Genomic DNA, 22,546 nt, shown 5'->3' with positions numbered 1-22,546 from the left:
ATTGTAGTTTATTTTTATTCACAAAACAAATTAATGTAATGGACACTGAATGAATAGAATTTTTAAATTATTTTCAATCAATTTTTTTTTTTACCTTACTCAGAAAATTAAGTTCTTTTTTTAAAAAAATAATTATAGTGTTAGGTATATACCATTTAATTTTAATATAAGCATTTAATAGGGATAAAGATACAGTCGATTCTTATAATAAGCCAACGAGTATGAAATATTCTCTGAAGATAATTTTAAAGTTACCGGTTTCTCATTAAATTCAGACGCGCTTTGGTTCAAGTTATGCGCAAATAAGTCTATACTGAAAATACAATTAAACTTTCTCAAATAAGCTTGTAATTGTATTTTATATTCATTGTCTTAAGTGAAAATAAGAACATTTTTAAATTATTGTTTTTCACTCTTAATTAGTTCCTGCTGAAGATACATTTATTTTGTTCTCAATGAATCATAATCTTTCATTTCTATTTATTATTTAATCTGATTTATTAATGATGTAAAATTTGTTATGCTTAAATCTGTTAGTTTAAGTGACTTTGAAACTGATCTATACAAACGAAAATTGTTTTTTGGAAACTTAATATGTTTGGTCGTGTCGAGCATCAAGTGAGCGTTACCCAGTATCCAGGAAATGAAAATTATTCTGAGTATTGGAATTTGTTAGCCGGGCCCGGATTATTAAAGAGGTTTGGAAATCTAGCAAAGTTGATTGGGTATGGTAGTTTATGACTAAAAAAAAAAAGTGGACAGATTTTCATGTGACAAACAAATTATTGACAGAAAAAATTATTTTAAACAAAGTTTTAGGAAATAATACTCTCTGCATATCACTCATGGGCTGCAATAGTGGCACAACTCAAAAAACATGCGTTTTAAACTAAGAACAGGCGCGAATATGAAAATACACATTCTTTCAGCAGCAATACTTGCACAACTCATAATTCAACTTGAAGGTAATCTTCGTTTAAGCAAACGAAAGCATTTACCTTAGCAATAAAAACTTTAAACCCACTTATCTCAAAACTTGATTTTTTGAGCTGTGCCGTTATTGCAGCCCATGAGCGATATATTCTAGAAATGCTTACAACGGTCAGATACTGAGAAATGTATGGGAAGTTTTGAAGCTAGTTATTATTGACATACCGGCCAACTTTTACGCATTTCGTAAAATTTTATTTCTATTTTAAAGTGGTAGTAAAATGCATGCTTTCTATAGAATCCTTCCATTTATAAATTTAATTTATAACCTTTTTGACCACCACTGTTTTTAAAAAAATTAAGCAGATATATTAATATGTAATACTGCTATTGTAGTCCACATAAACTTTACTAAAATACAACGTATGATTCTGCTTAAATTTGTAATTTAAATTCCGTGGGGTATATCATCCTCGAAAGGATTTAAAGTTGGCAGGTATGTTATTGAAAATATTGTTTGTGACATACCAGGAAAATGATATTTTGACATTCAATTAAATATTATTTGAACTATACAAAACATTCAATGCTAGTGCAAAGTCATTTTAAAATGCTATTTTTAAAAAAAAAGTTCTGTTAGTAGTATAGTGTTAGAGCAAGAGACAGTAAATTGTCATATTTCGTGAGAATCACCCATATACTCTTTTAATACAATTTCTAAAGGCTGTAATTACGGCACAATCTACATGTAATAAAAATTTGAAAAATTGGTTTATTACACTGGCTTTTAAAAAGTTCTCAGCACTGACTATTACATAGTAAATCAACACAGGTAAATTAGTGGGTTTTTTTCTTACGTGCGGAACATAAAAGCCTGATGTTTTGTATAATTTTTTATTTTACTATGAAGACTGGTTTCACAAGCCAAATCCCAAACATTACGAGCTACAGGATGTGTATCTCAACTTTAAGACATGTTTGCTTTTTTCAGAGATTTTAGAACACTGCATTGAAGAAGAAAAAAAACAATCAAACACTTATTTTTAACATTTTGTTAATTTTTTTTTTATTTATTTCAACAGGAAACACTTTTAACAAGATAGTTTAAATTATATATCAAATAATATTTGGAGGAAAAAAAATTTACATTTAAATTATTTTAATAAAATCTGTAAAGGAACATTTAAACAGAATATTGCAAAAATTATCACATCAATTTGAAGAAGGAAAAAAAAATACATACTTAAAATAAATATTAAGGATGAAAATTGAGTTATTCAATCCTTTCATTTTAACTATCCACAACAAAGAACATAATAAGTGAATCGTAAAATGATCACAACCATAATTTCTTTAATATAAAATAAATATAAATCCAAAAAAGGGAAAGAAAAATTTGTAAATATAATCTGAAAATAAAGAGGAACATTATTCATAAATACTTTTTTTTTTCTTCCTTTATTGAAAAACAATTCCTTGAAAGAATATTTATGTTAAGAAAATTTTTTAATAAGATCATATAGTAAGAAATCAAGGAAAAGAAGGGTATAGAAAATTGGATTAAATTTACACTTCATATTGCTCTGTCAATATGAATATGATAATGCAGACTATGAAAATAAATATTTTTGAGCCATCATATTGCGCAGCCAACCAAAACCTAATAATTTTCAACAGAAAACGAAATTAAGTATCACAAGCAGGAGCAAAAATTACATGTCATAATTGATTTTAAGATACAAGAATGATAGGGTTTCGGGCATGTAATTAATCTGACTAAAATATATAAATGTTTATAAGTCATACAACTCGGTATTAGAAAATATTTCAACATAAGATATTCATAAATAAAGTTCCTGTTTATTAAAAAAATTTAAAGTGAATTGGATGTTATATGAAATTAATACAGAAATGATTTAATTGTTAAATTTATATAGGGTAAAATAATTTGTATTTTAAGCTTCATTACTATGTAAGATATCATATTACAAGACATAAAAATGTTTTTGAAATTATTTGAGGCCAGTATTTGCATACCAGTATTCAATAAAATTTTCGTTATTGAAAATTCTAATAGCTTACTTTTGTAAACACATTAATTAACAAAAGTTACTGCATCTAGAAATAAAATATAATTTTTATCATTTAGCATGTTTAGTTACCAAATTTGATCAAATATTTTTCTACCAATAAAAATATAGGCACCTGATGTTATTTTATTACATTTTTTAAGTTATTTTATTTAGCAGTTATTTAAAAAAAGAACTTTATATTCCTTTGCAAAACTTTTTAAAAGCTCAAATAAAAAATGTATATGTAAGACTAACTACTGATGTATAGTTAAGAATTTTTTAAAAAAAAGTATGAATGATAGCTTGTTTAAAAATACCCTTTGGTTAAAACAAACATCCTAGACAATAATAAATATTTCGATTAAAATCTGATAATACAATTAATAATATAGCTAACAAATTTACCATACATTTAAAACCAATCCCACAATCAAAGAATAGCTTACATCTTTGCTTTGGCACACTTATCTCACATAGCAAACTTCCAAAATCACAAAAAATTTTCAACTATTTTATACTTACATATCTTAGTAAGAAAATAAATATAACAAAAAAAAACTGGATAATATCTATATGGTAGTTTAGAAAAACTTCAACCACCATGAAAATGGTGCATAATTTAAGAACACAATGTGTCAGTTTAATTTACTTTTTAGTGAATAACATTTTCAAAATATATAAGGGTATAAAACTGCATTTTTATTTCACACTGTATTCTATTTTTATATGAGATAGTTAAAAAATTCAATGATCGAAAAATAAGAATTGAGAGTTTAAATAAATCAAAATTAAAGAAATCAATATAGAGCTCATAATAATAGAGTCCCTATATCTAAAGAGATTTACGGCAGCTTTAAAATAAGTTGAATTACGGTTAAAAGAGAGAATGCAAGTTAAAATCAAATACCATATTGACAAATCTGGTTTTCTTACTTCAACTTAAAATCATGTTAAGCTCCATTTAATTTTTTTAAACCGGTTACGGCAAAGTTCTGTAAATTGTTGGTTAATAGATTCATCAACTTATTATAAAAACATAAGTATTTTTTAGTTTAATTTCAAAATTTTCTACAACAAAAAACCTTACTAAGAAAACTATTTTTTTTAAAAATTAACAGTATATTATAAGAATATAGAAACATAAATAACTTGATATAAACATCAAGTATAGCTATTATACTTTTTAAAACTTGTTTCATAAAAATTATGGCTTTTTAACAAAAAATTTTAAATATTTATTTTACATATTAATTTTACATTATTTTAAATATTTAAAACTGATTCAAAAAGCAAGAAAGAATAAATTTCCATAATTCTGAGATTTTGTTGGAAAAATATACCCTATCAATGTGCTCCATGTAAATTAAACACAAAATTTTGACACAAATTTAAATTTTGGCCAATTACGAACTGTTTCTGGTAAGGTGCAATTTTCTCTCTAAACTCCTTTAGATATAGAAACACTAATTCAAAAATTCTTCATGTTTATTAAAATGTTATGATAAATAGCAGTAACAATACAAGTCTTGAAATAATACAATCACTACATTTAAGAATGAAAACAGAAATCGGATTGCACTAAAAAGTAATCACTTATCAAGAAACACAATTGGCTCTAAAAGAAAGCTTGCACTTACTTTTTCATTTCAATATTTTTACTGCTTAGATACTTTAAACTTCAGAAATTATATAAAAATTTAAAATATTTTTTTCAAAATCAATGAATCTAAATTATTTACAAATGTCTAAAAAAATTTACTGACTACGTAGCTTATAGCAAATAGTTGGTATGTATTTCAAGCACAAAATAATTTAATACACATTATTAAACAAATTATTTTGATTCAATAGCATATTATTTTAATCACAATGCTATTTAAACCAAGATTCTAAAAAACTTACCATAAGATGGAAATGAAGAAATTGTTCATCAGTTATAAACAGTAGAAGTACAGCTACATTTCTATATAAATATGGAGAAAATATGAGTTAATAGACTAAATAAAAAACGTGAATAAAACACAAATGAAAGTACAGAAATGAAAAGCTGTACTTCCGTTTATGCTTCATTCTTTTTTTTTAATTTTGCTTTGGTCTGCATAGCACAAAATATACTCAATCCATTTTAGATGGATTAATAGATAGATATAAAATTTAAAACAAATTTCTTACATTTTACAAAATTGAAATTTTTTTATGTAAAAAAATTTTTTCCAATGGAAAAGGGCCATTTAGCTTCATAATTTTTTGCAGTTTATATCTACGATTACTCGGTGCAAAATATGCAAGTTTCTATACCATGATTGTATAGGTCATAATAAGAGACTAATAAATCTTAACACTACCAAATGAGATGATATGCAACTTTAGATTCAAAAATTGATAAATAAATTCAGTATGCTGAAAAGTATAGTTAAAATATTTAGACTCATTGCAAGGAATAAAAATTTAAAATTTAGGGCTCTAAGAGGTGTAACTAGATTCAGACCTTTTTTTTATGGTAAGCTAAAAATCAAAGAAAGAAAAAACAAATCTTTTGGGAACTTGAAGCCTTTTTTTCATTACCTTGGCATTAAAATATTTTTTTTTAGAAAGAAAAACTTGTAATACTTTTAAATTTCTGTCTTAATTTTATTATCTCCATTCAAATAAAAAATATATAAATTTAGCTTGAAATTAATGCAAAACTGTAACAAAAATTGTTGAAACATTAGCTACTATATTTAATTTCATAATGTTAAAAAAAAAAAAATTTAAAAATTAAAAAAAAACAACAAAAAAACGAATTTTTTATTCTTTCAATTTTTAATTTATTAGAGAGAGAAAAAAAATATTAAGAAACTGATAAAGCAGAAATTAATTTGCACACAATAAAATTTTATTAATATGACCAATCTTAATGTTAAAATAATATGTTTCAATTGTGCAAAAGAAAACCTCACTTTAACTTAATTTTGAGATAAAGAATTATTTATTTCCCACACATTATTTTCCCTAATATTTTGAAGGAAAAAACTTTTAGTAGTAGGAACAAAAATTATAATGAATTTAACTTCAATATTCACAATTCAGTTTGAACTTCAGTACTCACAAGAAATGAAAATATGAACACAATAAACAGTATCACATTCCATACTTTGTATCTGGAATTTTAACCTTCTCATGCATACCGGCCTCTTATGAGGACAAATGTATTTTTGCTTGGCATAATGTTTTTCAGATTTTTATAATTTTTTTCAGATTCTCATTTGTGCTGTAATTTGCAGGCAGTTTTCATTTGGAGACTCCAAACAGTTCTTGGAAACAACACCAGACAGCAGGCCATTCAAAATATTTAAAAGAATATAATCTCTTTTGAAGTCTTATACAAGATTCAAGAAAGAAGATCTGATATTTTGTTTATTTATTCTAGAGGGTATATTACATTACTGGAAGAGCTGATATTATTTAATATCTTCTTACACCTTAAATTTATATTCATAAAATATACCACAATAGCACATGTCCTCACTTGGACACGATTTTCATGAATTATTACGCCACAATCCTGAGATACTAAATGGGTTTGTAGCATATCTAAATATTTTCTATAACTGAAATGAAAAATTCAAGCACAAGAGGGTTAATCAAGAGTGCCTTTTTTTAATGCTCTATTAGAAAAGAAGAGCACATTTAGAATTCTGTTTGGATTCTATTTGCATGTTCCTAATTGAAACTTATTATGAAAACAATAAATACAATCGACAAAGAAATATATAATAAATTTTTGAATTAATCTAAAATGTCTATCATAAATATATTTCTAAAAATTATAACAGTATTTTGAAGAAAGAAAAAACATAGATAAAGATGATTCAAACTATAAATTCTTGCAAATAAGAAGTGACATATTAAATGAAATACAGACTTTATACAATAAATAAATAATTTTAAAAAAAAGAAATTAAAAGAAAAGGCTGCATTTTAGGCAAGAGCATAAATGATGAGAAGGTCATTTTAAAGCTTGATCATAATATAAACAGATCAAATAGGACATTGATGCCAATAGATATTGGAACAACAGTGCTTTATAAATACAGGATGAAAGAAAAAACATAAATGATATAGAATAGAGTTGCACAGAGTTTATTATGAAATTCTTTTAATAAATATTTTTACACTAAAATCTGTTGTAGTTTTTGTACAAATCACTTAAAGCATCACATGATGGTGTTCGTATGCTCTTTGCCTTTGCCTCTAAATTGACATCTTTGAAGTGTTTGGCTCTCCATATCATGTTCTCTTCTACAAATAAAATTAAAAACACAAATGTAAATTTCGAACTCGATTGAACACAGACAAATTAAAAAAAATATCTCATAATGTGATATCAAAGCACAATTTCATAAACTGATTGAAATTAGTTTAGAATTTTCAAATTAATCATTTAAAAAACATTCTAATACACAGAAAGAAAAAGCCCAATTTAGCTTCAAGGTACAAAAAATATCCCGAAAAATAAAATTTGGTCACCAATTGTAACAAGTGGAAACAAGTTTTAATAAGATATGCATTTTCTACTTTTATTGATTAATATGTCACTACTAAAGTTTTCGAATGCTTAACTTTTCCAGAGTTATAAAAAAATGCATCACTAAGTTTTCTCATGTTAAAAAAAAGAAGGGATTATTATGATACTTACTATAATTTCTTTCTCTAAAACAAGAAGTTCTTAAATTAACCAAATATTCATCTTCAACTTGCTTTTCTACGTGAGACAATAATGATTCATATTTCTGCATAAAAGAGTCTTTCACATAATAAGGAACATCTAGATTGCTAGTTCTTCGTTCATATAAATATTTCCTAAAGTAAAGAACAAAATAATAGCATGAAGCTGGAACACAGTGAAATAGATTAACTCATGAAAGATATCAACATGACATATATTTATGTTTTGAAATATGGACCATAAGAAATAAAACACATACCAAGATTTACCGCTTGACATGCAAGCTAACGTTTAATTGAAAACATATTTTTTCATGCTTGGTAGAAATATTTTTGTTTGAAAAACTAAAAAAAGTTTTTTTTACCACAAGTTGCTTTCGGAAATTAAGTTTGATAAACATCAAGATACTTCACAGGGTGCATATTCAAATCATTCAAGAAAAAATAAGCACCTTTTAAGTACTTTTTAAGCACTCAAAAAAATTTTAAGCACTATATAAATTAACAAAATGCAAAATAATTTTCAAAGACTTTAGATGATGAAGAGAAAATAACTTGTTTCTGACAAAGAAATCTTTTTCTTGATTATATTAGCCGTTATAAAACGATCGAGAGATTTTTGGTTCAATATCAGAGGGTGCAAAATGAAGTCTGAAATTGTGAATATTTTGTAAAATGCCGCAGAGTTGCACATGAGAAGGCAATAACCGAACCCAGCTCAGTAGACGCACATACAGTCTCGCAAGTATTTTATCAAACATGTAAAATGATTGGCACTTTCATACGCTATGGACTGACGGCACGCCGAAATGAATTGTGAAAACGTTAAATAGAGCAATGTGAAAAGCACGCTTTTGCATAATACATGGCGAAAATCAACATGGTAACGAAAAAAATCTCATTTTTGAAAAGGGAAAATTAAGCACTTAATAAAAACACCCAATGAAAAAAGCACCTTTAATGGCTTTCAAATAACAAAAATCAAAAATAAGCACGTTTAAGCACTTTTTAAAAACGCTATGCACCATGACTTCCGAAATTAACCAAAATAATCAGTCATATATTCAGAAATTAAAATATTCTTTTGAAAATAAAACTTACTGAGAAAATAAAATTTTATGTTTGTTATTTACGCCACAATGAAATTAAAATTTTGAAACTGACTGCTACTGCAATTCATATCAAATTCAAAGATTTTGAGATCTAACAAGTGATTTTTATTTAGAAATGTATTCACTGCTCTCAGTTAAGAGGACACTAAATCAAGGGAGAAACTTCTCATAGCAAATTCTGTTTCACCTCCATTAGTATTTCGAAATTTAAAGTTTAGAGAAAAGTCAGTTCAGGTAAATCTAGAGTATAAATAATGAAGTTTGAAAAGCTGAAAAAAATGTTTTCAAAATATTAAATTGAAAACAATTATTGTAATACAACAGCATAATCCTAAGTGGAAATAATCCTGCAATAAATAACAAAACGGTCTATTCGTGGTTTACTCTAGATTTATCTCAACTCACTTTTTCAATATTTAAAATTTTACCCCACTGACGGTTCTGCATGAGAAAAGTCTTATTTTAACCAGCAGTCTTCTTCGCATAGCAAAACCAGTTTTCTCATGTTGATCGATAGGGGAATAATGCATAGGGGAGAAACCTCCCAATTTTGCATATTTTCTAAACTGCCAGTAAGTTAAAATACAAGGTGAAAAAGAATTTGCCTCGATTGATTTCTTCAGTGTTATACAAGGTTGCCACAGAAAAAAATGAACAAAATAGTTGCTTTTAGTAAATAGTTGCCGAAAACTATGAAAATAGTTGCCGAAATAAGAACAAAAATTAACAAAATTTCAGTCATATTTTTGATGAATGACTTAATTGTCATTATGTTGGTGCCAAATATGATAACTTTTATATAAACGTTAATGTTCTAGCACTATTTCCCCTGCAATTAATAATTGATCTAGGAAATATATATATATATATAGACACACACATATATTGTGAAAAGTGATTACTCAAATTCGAAATTCACGCATTGTAATATTGTATTAATTTTTTTTTTTAACATCATGCGGAATTTTGAAGCAATAGTCATTGAAAAGGGGATCAAGAAAAAGAATTAAAAAGTGCTTTTTATTTTTTTTTTTAAGAAAAAAAAGTTTAGTGTGTTCAAAAGTTATAGTTGGTCGCAGATTTTGAACCCAATTTATGCTAAAAAAACATAGTTAGGAGTACAAAAAAGTCTCCCAATAGTCTCCTTTTCCTGAAAATAGTTGCTTTTTTAGCCTTTTTAGGCAAAAAAAAATTTGCTATAGTCGCCTCATGGCAAAAATAGTTGCTTTTTTAGCCTTTTTAGGCAAAAAAAATTAGCTATAGTCGCCTCATGACAAAAATAGTTACATTTTAGTTGCCAGTGGCAGCCCGATTATAGAGTCCTCTCAACTGCCAATGCAATACTATCTTTACCATTTATTTTGACAGATTTGATTCTTTATACATTTGAGAAAATTAATTTTGTTTAAACATACCCTATATTTCAAGGTATGACGGTAAGTATGTTTATTTAGAAAAAGTACATTTCTTAGTCTGATTTTGTAGCTTAAAATATTATTTGCACTAATCAATCAGTATAAGGTCTACTCTTCTCAAAAGTTGAAATTTCCTTCTGTTACATGAAAATTTGATTATTAAATCAAAAGTGAGTTCAAAGCTACTAAGCAACTTTTTTTTTTTTAAAATTAAAGCAATATTCATTAGTGATTCAGAACAAACACTTCATAAATAAGAAAGAATACAAAATAATTAAAGCAATTAAAAATATTACTTCCAGTGGAAAAATACACTATGCAGCTGAAAATCCAAAAGGAATTTAAACAAAAGAAACAATGAATAAATATGACAACGGAAGCAGACGTCTTCTCGCTCTTTTTCATCTATCTGCGCAAATTAGGGGGCATTGTTTGTTCATTTATTTCAATTTAGTTGTTGTCTGGCAGTCAGTAGTTCACTTTAGTTATGGGATTTAAGTTTCAAATAAGTTCTAGTGTGTATTATTCTTACATATTTGTCTTGATTTTATACTTTTGTATTTTCTTTATTTTATATTTTCTTTATGTATTTCATATTTTGTATTGTATTCTTTTCCTGAACTTTGGCAAAACCTTTGGGGTACAGAGAGAGCAATTAAGACATTTGTCGTGCTCTTTCTATAGAAAAGGTTTTGGTTTTATGGCTCCTTGAAGCTTTGGTTGTCATATTTATTCATTTCTCAGTGTTTCTTTTACTTCATAAATAACTTTCAAATAAGGTCACATTGATGGAAGATTAAAATTGATAGCAATTTAAGGACTTATAATAAAGACACATTTTATAGTTTGTTAAAGACAAGCTTTATAGATTGATAAAGACACATTTTTTAGATTGTTATTTCTTAACTCTCATATTTTTTATTTTTACAGAAATTAAACTAAACTCAGTGGAGCGACAGCCCATAGAGGGCCAAGGCCTACTGTGCCCATCTCAGTTTTCTTGATCTTGGGCCTTGGGGTGCAGGAGCAAATGTTCTGGTCAGGTGGTCAGACGAACGCCGAACCCCCAGTGTTTAGTTCCCAAGCATGCTTGGTACTCATTTATCGACCCACTGAAGGGATGAAAGGCTAAATCAACCTTGCCCGGCCTGAGGATCGAACCCAGGATTTGTGGCACAGGAGCGTGAAGCGCTNGTTTTCTGGACCTTGGGGTGCAGGAGCAAATGTTCTGGTCAGGTGGTCAGACGAACGCCGAACCCCCAGTGTTTAGTTCCCAAGCATGCTTAGTACTCATTTTTCGACCCACTGAAGGGATGAAAGGCTAAGTCAACCTTGCCCGGCCTGAGGATCAAACCCAGGATTTGTGGCACAGGAGCGTGAAGCGCTACCACTCAGCCACCGGGCGTCTTTTACTGAAATTATATAGACAATTATATATTTATATATTTTGTAATTCAATAAAAGTTTGATAACAAAAATTTTTTTTTTTAAATCGTGGTTTCTTTTCAATTTTTAGAAATCATAAAATTTTAAATTATTGAATACAGTATGTTTATGAATAGAAAGTACATCTCATGTGTCTCATTTTATAACTTAATATCAGATCATCACAAGCCGTTCCACAACATAGTTTTACAACCACAACATATTAACAAAGACAAGTAATACATGAAGGTAAAGATTTATCTTTTTTTCCCCCTTTCTATATTTTATTTTATGTATCTAAAGAATAAAAGTGAAGTTCACTAATAACATGAAAGAATATTTTTTCGATATGATCTGAGCGAATGTTTGGATTGATGTTGGAATCTTCTGAAATTGTTTTAAAGGTAAAAGATTTTCAAGATTTTTAAGAAAAATAAGAATTGTATACTATAATTCCCATTAAATTTTTCATTGAGTTGACTCAAATTTAAATATAATGAATAATTGGATTAAAAAAACATATTAAATATCTAAATTTAAAAAAATTGTATAACAAAATTACTAAATCACTCACATAATTTAAGGTAGTCTTTAATTCATAAAATTGGATACAGTATTTCTTACTTCTAGTATACAAAAATATTTCAATAAATTATTGTAAAAAAAAATTAAAAAAAGAAATGAATAGTTAATGAAACACTTACATAGTTCTTTGTAAACTGTAAGGAGGATCAGTATACAAAAAGGTGCTTAAAATAGATATTCCCACAACAAACAATAAAGGCAGCATTTGACGGAGTGGGCTTTGACTTTCCTGCTATAAAATTAATTTGAGTTGTTAAAGTGATTAATATTCACACTATAATACATAATTTTTTTCCAAATAGTTAAATTCAATAAAACAAAGTCAAAATATGCAGAAATCAACGGAATTATAGTTCAAATGCATCAACAGTACAAGTGAGCTTTTCTCAAATAAACTTATTTAAAATAAAAAATGGAATAAATTTTCCTTTGTCTTGTAAATGTTTTTCCTAAAAATACAAAATGAAAAAGTTCATTAAACTTTTAAATTAACTCTTAAAGAAAACAGTAATTTAAATATAGGGTAAAATAATTTTTTTTTTTTAAATAATAATAATTCCATTTATCCTTAAAACAATTTATTTTCATAAAGAATAGAAAAAATGTTTTCTGAAAAGCAAGCATTAGATACGAAAAATATGTAGTAAAATAAAGATTTTTTGGGAGGGACAGTAAAATTTTTTTAATAGAAAAAGCATACAATTACTTTTTAGAACTAGATAGAACTCTTCATTTTTTGATAATTGAACATTTGAATACATTTAAAATTGCTCAACGTTTAAATGAGAGGAAGATAGAGTCCTAGAAATATCTAGTTGGTACAAGCATAAATTTAAAGAAAAAAAAAAGTACAACGACTTCAAGAAGAAAAACAAATAAAAGGAACAAGACAATTTTTGATCATGGGTTGGTTTTCGTTGAGATTAATGTTCTTGAATTTAAGGTTTATACTAACCCGTTATGGGTATTTTTGCTTCGTTGCTGTGCAAAATAAATGGGGTTTTTTCTTATAAAAAACTTTTTTTACAGTAAAGCTTGATTTGTTACAGGGACAATAATAAGTACAAAAAATGTTCAGTAAATTTTGGAAAATTAAATTTTCAAAATTTTACTAAACAAGTTTTTTAATTATTAATTTTATGTCCCTCAATGAATCAAGCTTTACTGAAGAAACAGTTTTTTATGAAAAAAAGTAGTGGTCCTTTTTTTAGCGCACTGTACAACAGCAAGTATAGAAAAGCAATTCATCCTACCAAATCTTTAAACAACACAGTTTTCAGTAGATGTTAGTTGGTTTTCATTTACATTCTAAAGCTAATTTTCACAAATATACTAAAATGGTATTTAACATAATTTTGCACTAAGCATTTGTATTTATGAGAATGTTACAAATTACAATAAAGTTCTTTTTCCACAACCTTAATGACATTAAAAATAATTACAAATATCCCTCTTGACTTATGTTATTAAATGCATAAGTAAAACCTACCTCGTGATAATGATGAGATTGCCCAGTTTGAAATCGACGCCACTGACCACCAGTTCTAACAAAAGTTTGGCCTAAAACAATAAAATAAAGTTTGAGAAGAAAGCAAAAATAAAACTAAATTATAGTAAAATTAATGATAAACAATACTCAAATTATTATATCTTGATATTTTTAAGAGGTTCCAACATTCCTATTTTAATGTCATGTCACTTATTGCTGGTTACTTAATTTTCTTTCCTTTTACCATTATTTTTTTTAAAGAATCAAATTTTTTTTTTTACTGAATAAAGTAAAAACAAATAAGCCCTTACCAGGGAGGGAAGATTTGGAGTTGGACCATACAGGAACAATAAAGGATAGCTCATAAGAGGAAGGATTAAATTTGTATTCTTGTGTCTAAATTACCTGCATTGTCAGCATTCATACTGCACTAAACAGCAATGGAATTTAGAGATGGAGCAAAGATAAAGCATTTATGAGGAAAATATTTACTTTTAAGATTGGTTAACAGTTAACTTTGCTACGTCCCAAAATGAAAAATTAACTAGGTGTCCATTATGTGAAATCAAGTCTCAAATGAAAGATTGTTAAAAACTTTTTATTATTTTTCAACTACTTTTAATCAACTATTTTGAGAAGTTCAGATTTAATCAAATTACTTAAATTTATGAAATCAGGATTAGTTAATAATAAAAGTCACATTCATGAAACATGTTCATAAATGTGTTTGTATTTTTATTACTTAAAAAATTGTCTTAAAACAAAACAAAATAATTATATTTGCAATATTTTTACACGTATAACATAAATATCAAGCATTTATGCATGTATATTGCTGTAAATTAAGTTTTGGCAATATACAGTATGCAATTGCTGTAAAATAGTAGAAAATAAAATTTATATTTTCTTAGCAAGCTTTACCATATAAAAAAATTTAAAATAAAAATAAATTACCTTGAAAAAACATATTATAAAGTTCTTCAGCTGTCATATCACCTAAAATGGACAAAACATTGATGCAAATGCTAAAATAATACAAAACATTTAAATAAATAAATGTTTTTAACTTATATAGTAGAACCTCGTTTCAACAACAGTCATCTAACTGGACAAAAATATTGTAAATAATGAAATTTTGCCATATCAGGGGCATGAAAATTCCCATTAAAACTAAATTTTAAATGCAATTTATTTAGTAAAAACTTACATTGGTTTAATGAAAAAATTCTGGCATTTCTTTTTTTTAAAAAAACCTATTTTTTTGTCTTAAAGTTAATAATGAATTTTCTAACAATTCCAAGGCATTCATTTCTTTCTTTTGTTCATGTCCTAGGAAGAAAACTTTCTTTCTCTGTTAAATAACTGCTGCTTCATTAAATATAGGTGGTAGCTCTAAAGATTCATAGTCAACTTTATCAATTGCTTCATCACTAATAGATTCCATAATTTCAGCTATTGAAATTGTCTCGAATTCACAAGTCATCAAATTGTTATCAGATTATATGCTTAAATAGAAGATTTCTTAACATAGTAGCCACCAGCAAGTAAGTCTGTTGTCTGATTTCCTTAGTGAGTGTGATTGCTTGACATTATGCAAAAATTATCAACTAAAAGTTGGGTGAAAGATGACTCAGAACTTCGGTGTTTCAGGGAAATAGTATTATAGAACGCACTATTGTGATTATTATTTTTTTTTTTTTTTTTTACGTTATTGAATGAAAGGAGAGGAGAAAATGAAAGGAGATCTAGCTGAAAAGACATTGAAAGGGGGAAATCATTATTCATGGGTGACATTAAATATGAATTCTACTGTATATAGAATGTTTCATAAATGTATTTATGCAAATAAAAGCATTCAATGTACATTGTTTTCTAATGCACGTACACTGTTTTAATTAAGACTAATCAGTATCCGTATTTGATCGTAACTTATTTTTTGTTTAAAAAAAAAATTTCAATATCTAGCTTTTTCTGAAAAAAAAGTAAAACACTAATAAATTAAAACACTGGATTAGGATGAATTGTTTCTGATATGGGGATTTTTAATTTTAAAATAAGTTCTTAGCAAGACTTTATTTTTCAACTACATTTTAATTTATTCCTTCAGTAGCCCTAATTTGTTTTGCTGCTAATACCAATTTCTTTTCTAGATAAAACCATAGATCATTACCAGATTTTTAAGTGAAAAAAATTACATTTTTGGTAAAATTTCTATCTTTTAGGTTTAGAATCGGGGGAGGGGGAATACAGTTTTAAAAAAAAGGAGAAAAGTACATAGCAGAAATATTCACCTTCAAAAGAATGAGCATAGTAATAGCCTTCTTGAGTATGATTTTCAGTGGTTTGCATAGCTTCCAGACCATAAGTGTCATAGCGCTTTCTTTTGACAGGATCAGTTAGTACGGCAAATGCATTTCCAACAGCTACACAATAAGATAGATATAATATACTTAATCAAACACTACTTTTAAAAATTAGAACAGAATACCTAATAGCAATATAATTTGAACATTCATAGGTTTTGCATCGTCGTGAAATCTGGTCAAATTAGAGTTAAAGCGTTAGGGTTAGTATATGAGAGTTAAGCAATATATATTTTTAACTAATTTCATAAAAGTGCCTTCACAATTGTGAAACTAAAGTATTTTTGAAATCCTAAAATTTACTTCCAAAATTGTGTTTTAATCAGATATTTACAAAAATCTTTTTATAAACATAATATCAGACACTTTTCATCATTAGAAAAATTTTCATTTAAATTTTTGTATTTAAATAATTAGTTTCCCCTTGAGTCTCTTAACTAGGGTAGGTTTTTTATTTTTATTTTATTGTTGTGGTTGTTAAATACAGATTTATATGATTAAATCAAACAATAATTGCAAAAACTTTTAGAAAAATACATACATTTGTTAAATTTTTGTCCTCACAAACTGAATAAGCATAGCTTTTACATGAGATAGGTTGGCAAAATCTGTGTCAAACTAATTTGGTTGAAAAACAGACTAATAAAGGCAAACACAGCAAAGACTTAATTAACTAGATGTTCCACTGACAGATAATTTCAGTCTATGCTGATGATCACAATATGCTACTTTCTATAAAAGGGAACTAAAGCAGCTCACATTTTTTAGCCACTATAATGGTAAAAAATCCACACTGTTAAAAAACAAAAAGTAAGCAAAGTGTTTAATTATGATTAAAACGATAATGAGCCCCGTGGCAGAATTGTGGCAACACTGCAACATTGTCGCAAAACATTACTGAGTTCTTGCAGAAAGATTTTTCCTTTGGAAAAGGGAAGTAAAAAATTCGGGTTTTTTTTCTGCAGAAATTTTCATTCTATTTTTTTTTATGCAGTTATTACTATTGATTTTCACACAGTTTTTAAAATCCTGTATTTTTAATACAATATTACTTATTATAGCAACTGAATCTGGAAACGAAACACTCATTTAGTAATCGCTTTTTGAAGAGTCCGGTTCACGTGATTTCACGGTCGATCTTTTTTTGGGGAGTATTTACTGGGACGGATTAAATGATTTCTTTTATTTTTCGTGTGATGACCTACAAAATACAAAAAGAAAATAATTAATGTGTTTTTCACCTACAAAATGAGAGAATATCAGCCATAATATTAGAATTAAAAAAATATTACATATTCAAATAAAAAATTATTTTATTTTATCCTATTTTTTGCTTTTTCTTTATGTTGACGCATTTGTTACTTACAATTAGTAACATGTATATTTGTTATTAAAAATATTTTGCAGAAAGATATTAGTACTAGAAGGGTATGCCCAAAAAAATTCTGAAACAGTGGAAAGGAGACTATTTTGACCAAGTTAAACCCAACTATACATTTATGTTAAACATTTCAAAATAAAATTGTAACAAATGACATAAAACAGGACAATACCTTTAAATGCTTCAACAGCACCTGGTGCTTTGTTTTTATCTGGATGCAGCTGAAGAGCAAGTTTTTTATACTGTTTACGTAATTCTGACTCACCAGCTTCCTTAGTAACACCCAAAATCTCATAATAGTCGGAGCAACTTCGAATTCTAAGCACAAAAAATAAATTTTAAAAAAAGGATTAATTTTAACAATGTAAAATAAATCAATTCTACTTCAACCCTTTTAAAAAAAGAATTGAAGTAGAATATTGTTATTAAAGTTTTCCTTTGGTAAGATTGAACACAGAAAAAGGTTAATAATTGAATATGAACGAAAAAAAGTCTTTAGAGATTCATTAGTCAAATTACACACATTGATAGTGGTGATATAGAAATATTAATGTGTTGATAACTGCAATTTGAAGGATTCATAAAAATAGTGATTTAATAATGTGTTTATCAATAAAAAAAAATTTCTAACAAAAAAAAAATACCTAGAAAAATAATTTTTTAATTACTTCAAAATGTTTAATTACTATTTTTTAATAGTGGAAAAATGAGCTGTGAGCTTAAATAAGCAAAAGATAACAGACTAAATAGAAAGTTCTTCTTAAACCTAATAGCAGAAATTTTTTTTCGTCCATATGTTTAAGATTAAAAACTTACTATTTCCTGCTATTTGATTTGAAAGACATATTAAATAACTTTAAATACGATAATAATAACATTTAATAAATAATGTCTGACTTTATTTGAAATAAAATTAACTTTCCTATTTTTGAATCAATATGAAGAGAAATATTAGTTACGTACCAATTGTAAGTTTTTCTTTTTTAAATTTTAACAGTATAAACTTCAGGAATTTTTTACCAGTTCATTTTAACACTCAATATTTTTCAATAGATAAAACTATGTATCTAACACAATTCTATTTTTCTTTCATTTTAAAATTTTTTTAAATGGTAACTGTTCATAAATCAAAACGTATACTAATTAAATGAGACAAAAATGTTTCATCAAATTTTTTATTACTTTTCAACTGCTCTTTGCTGTTCCTCTGTATACTTTGAACAGTTGTCTGTATTTTGAGCATTTGAATCATTTTCTTGTGAAGTATACTCTTGTTTACGTCTTCTAAAAGACGGACTTCCATTCATACTATTTGATTCAGGCATAATGAGTACTTCTGTCAGCAAAATTTGCCTAAAATAAAAATAAATGTTCTTTTTTAAATAAAAGGCTTTTTAAAAATAGTCTGATGAGTTCTGAGGTAAGCAAAACTTCAAAAAAAAAATAGTAGAAATATTATAATAAACATAAATACAGGTGCTTAAAACTTATCAGAGTAAAACATATCTTAAAAAAACACATCTAAGCAGACATAAAATAAAGTGAGTGTTTTCTTCAATTTTCTATGACTTTTATAGCCTAATACACTCCTCTCTTTTTGATTTACAATTTACACAAATGTATTTAGTACTAGGTGGCTTTGAGGAGAACTTCTACGGACTAACAGTCTAGGACTGTATGCTGCTATGGTAACAAAAGCACATTTCTAATGGGGGTACAATGGAGAAATGAAGGTGCCCCCCGTGGCAGAATTGCGGCGACATTGTCGCAGAACGTTAGAGCTTTTGCAGAAAGATTATTTATTTGGAAAGGGAAAACTTAAGGTTTTCCTTTCTGCATAATTATTCGAAAAATGATTTTTTTTTTAAAGATGTCTTTCTTGCACATTAGAGAGGAGAGAAATAACTGATTTAAATGTTAGAATATTAAAAATAAAAGAAAAATAAGTGATTTTTCTATTTTTATTTCGGATTTAAAAAAAAGTCCGTAACGACTAGCTGAAGCCATGTTTTATGCACACTTATTTGAGTATCTCTTTTTTAAAGAGTCCTATTCACGTGATTTTGTCATTGATCTTCATTTTGGAATTACTACATGGATTTTACAATTTTTAATATTTGTGCAAATTTCAATTTATTATCCGTTAATTTATTTATGAATTTTAATTTTTGTTAATGATTTACAAACTGTGAGAAAGTGCCTATAATATTAGAATTAAAAAAATAATTCTTTTACAATTAAAAATTTCAATAAGTTTCTATTCTATACTTTCTTCTGTAAACACAACGTTTCTGTAACTTTAAATTAGTAATTGTTATACAGTCAAACCCCGCTATAGTGAACCTTCAAGGGACCGACATTTCGGTTCACTATAACCGGGAGTTCACTATATCCGTTAGCAGGCAATTTCACTAATGGTTCCTTAAATCATCCCTTTTATTACACATTATTCAAATAAATGACTGAAAAATATTATATAGTTGCAAAAGATATGTTATTTTTTTATTACTCTTCGTCTTGCGTACAAAAAAAATCTTGTAATCTTTAGCTGATGAGCATACCTCAACATCAGATATGAAAAGACTTCCCAACTCTCAGATAATTTTTCCTGAATTTCTGTTATTCTGCATTTTAAACCTGTTTAACCTGCCATTTGATCACATAAAAGTAGTCTCACAAAATGGCTGAGCAAAGTCTTCGACATTTGTCCAGATACTGGAAGTTAGCGGCTTCTTCGAATGCTGAACCACTTCAGTAACGCTTTTTCAACATCCTTGCAATCTAGTTTCTTTTCTCAACTTTAATCTGCCATCTAAATTTCTTGAACAGAAATTTGAGCAGAAATTGCTATTTGATTATTTTTGCATTTGTAACAAACTGTAGATTTGGAAAGTTTATATTCCCTGCAAATATCAGCTTGTTTACATCCATTTTCAATTTTTTTTTATTATGCCCATTTTATCATCAATTTACGTTACATTTTACGTTTACAGCTCGCCATAGTTAAATTTGAGACACTTGTTTGCAGGCTTTTTTTAACTGAACTGAGAACCAAAAGGAGTTGAAATGAGGGCCTTATCAACATAGATTAGTGTCCAATCCTTTGACCAATAATGAATAATTACTCATTCCCTCTTACAGAAAATGCATATTGATCCCACTGATGCCTTACAGGTGTATCATCTGCCTGAGTTGGAAGCATCTGTTTGGTTTATTTAGGGATGGGAAAGTGAGATAAAAGAAGCTAACAAGAAAAACTGCTTATCGCTACAGTCCCCTCTATAAATGGTTTTAAAAATCGGTATATGTATTTATTTGAAGTAGAAATTTCAAAATTATTACAAAAAAATAAAGGAAAAAATTAGTTGAAGACAGAAAAAAAGTTCATTATATCCAACTTCTTCACTTTTTTGGTTCACTATATCCACAAAAAATAACATTATACGTGTATAGCAATGCACGGGACCGAGCATTTCGTTCACTATATCCGGGGGTTCACTATAAACCGTGTTAACTATAGCGGGGTTTAACTGTAATTAAAAGTAACTTAAAGAAAAATATCAATACTAGGGAAGTTTGTTGCAGAAAGCCCGAAAAAATTCTGCCACAGGGAAGATGCCGATTGGTTTACTCACGCTCACCTATGTCAGGATTAAGACAAAACAATAAACCCCACAGCTTTATTCAAAGTGACTTTTTCTCAAGAACATAGTACCCACCACGATGCGAAACTGATGTCTGGTTGAGTTCTTGTGAAAGCTGGTCAATACACTTATGGAATTCTAGAGTGCATCTTAAGTTTCTACTTTGTTCCAAAACACATTCTTTGAATGAAAGTTTTTGATAGTCTACAAAAAGTGAAAATAGCACCTTTTTCACTAACACATCTAAAAACTACAAGCTCAGATGCCACTTTGTCAAAATTAAATATAATCCTCTACTTTCCTATTCATTAAATAGTGTACACCTTTCTTGGTTGGTTAATAAAAAATGTTGCTTGTTTCCAAAAAAAAAATGCAAAAAGGTAGTTATTCTTTTTCCTTTTTGAAGTTTTAATAATCTACTAACAGTTAACTCCAAATATATCATGACTTGCACACTTATAATAAATGCCAATGAATAAAACCATGTAAAATTGATCACTAGAACGTACATTCTACTGGTTGATCCTGTTCACATACTCAACCACTTTTAACGATTGTACACAAATATTTCTTTCAATGATAATTTTTACAGGCATTGAAATCTCTATTCAATGTCTGACAGAAAGTTTGAATAATAAATCAGACAAAATAAATTTTTATAGCTTCTATTTTTTTCCCTGAGTAGCTCTATGCATAACACAATATGTGAAGTATACTTATACACAAAATATTTAAATATATAGGCATGCATTTATTAAAAAGTTTAAATATAATTAATTTTCTACATTACGTATATTCGAGGATTTTCAGTTTTAAACATAATTAATTTGTTGTGAAATAGACGCAACTCCAAATCAGCAGCTTTTTCAATTCTAATGCATTAGTCGATATTTTAATCTAATACGCAATTAAATAGTGGTTTAATATTTAAAAGGGAAAAAAAATTTAATGGATTCAAAGAAGAGTTACCAATTTTTCTGTAGTGCAAACTAAGAATTATTTTAAAAATCAAAATAAAATAACTAAACAAATAAAGAGAGGAAGTAAAATAAATCATAGCAATAAAAGTTATGCAATGGACAAGTAATATTAAAGTATGCTGATACGCGTATGATGAAATATTTACTAATACAAATTTCAAAATGTTAATACTTACTTGAATACATAAAAATAAGATTCGAGGAATTTGTGCACGTCTGAAAAAATAGGAGCACATTTACAATGATCTACTGGAATAAACGAAATCCAAAAGCTTAAAATGTCAACAGAAAAAATTAGCAGAGCATATATTTAATGATGCCAAAAACATGTTCAAAACATTCAGGGCCAAAATTGAATATTGCAGAACGCGCTGTATTTGTAGTACAGAGGTGTTTGATTGGCCCTTAAAAAAGAAGAATGCAATCTCTGAGATGGGTCA

The 22,546-nt window shown here is 27.3% G+C and overlaps 1 protein-coding gene across 6 annotated transcripts; it reads right to left on the bottom strand.

Moving 5' to 3' along the window:
* Positions 1-1,608: 1,608 nt before the first annotated feature.
* Positions 1,609-22,530, bottom strand: LOC107455942 (dnaJ homolog subfamily B member 1). Of its 6 annotated transcripts, XR_011636559.1 has the most exons (11): positions 22,283-22,520; positions 18,665-18,835; positions 17,655-17,800; positions 16,030-16,161; positions 14,693-14,734; positions 13,739-13,809; positions 12,369-12,481; positions 7,684-7,847; positions 7,161-7,286; positions 4,905-4,965; positions 1,609-1,934 (listed from the first exon to the last, which is right to left on the bottom strand). XR_011636559.1 is itself a non-coding variant. In XM_043040872.2 (10 exons), exons 2-9 carry the CDS (start codon positions 18,805-18,807, stop codon positions 7,162-7,164), a joined length of 936 nt encoding a protein of 311 aa, XP_042896806.1. In that variant the 5' UTR covers positions 18,808-18,835; positions 22,283-22,520; the 3' UTR covers positions 1,968-4,965; position 7,161. The 6 variants fall into 6 exon arrangements, 5 of the variants coding, with proteins under 5 accessions (XP_042896806.1, XP_042896807.1, XP_042896805.1 ...); XM_043040872.2 differs by lacking the exon at positions 1,609-1,934 and having other exon boundaries at positions 1,968-4,965; XM_043040873.2 differs by lacking the exons at positions 1,609-1,934; positions 4,905-4,965 and having other exon boundaries at positions 7,112-7,286; positions 12,369-12,478; positions 22,283-22,526.
* Between the last annotated feature and the right edge of the window lie 16 nt (positions 22,531-22,546).

Source organism: Parasteatoda tepidariorum, chromosome 4, assembly GCF_043381705.1.
Source record: "Parasteatoda tepidariorum isolate YZ-2023 chromosome 4, CAS_Ptep_4.0, whole genome shotgun sequence".
Lineage (NCBI taxonomy): Eukaryota > Metazoa > Arthropoda > Arachnida > Araneae > Theridiidae > Parasteatoda > Parasteatoda tepidariorum.
The sequence above is the reverse complement of the archived record's forward strand: the minus strand, read 5'-3'. Positions and strand labels throughout refer to the sequence as shown.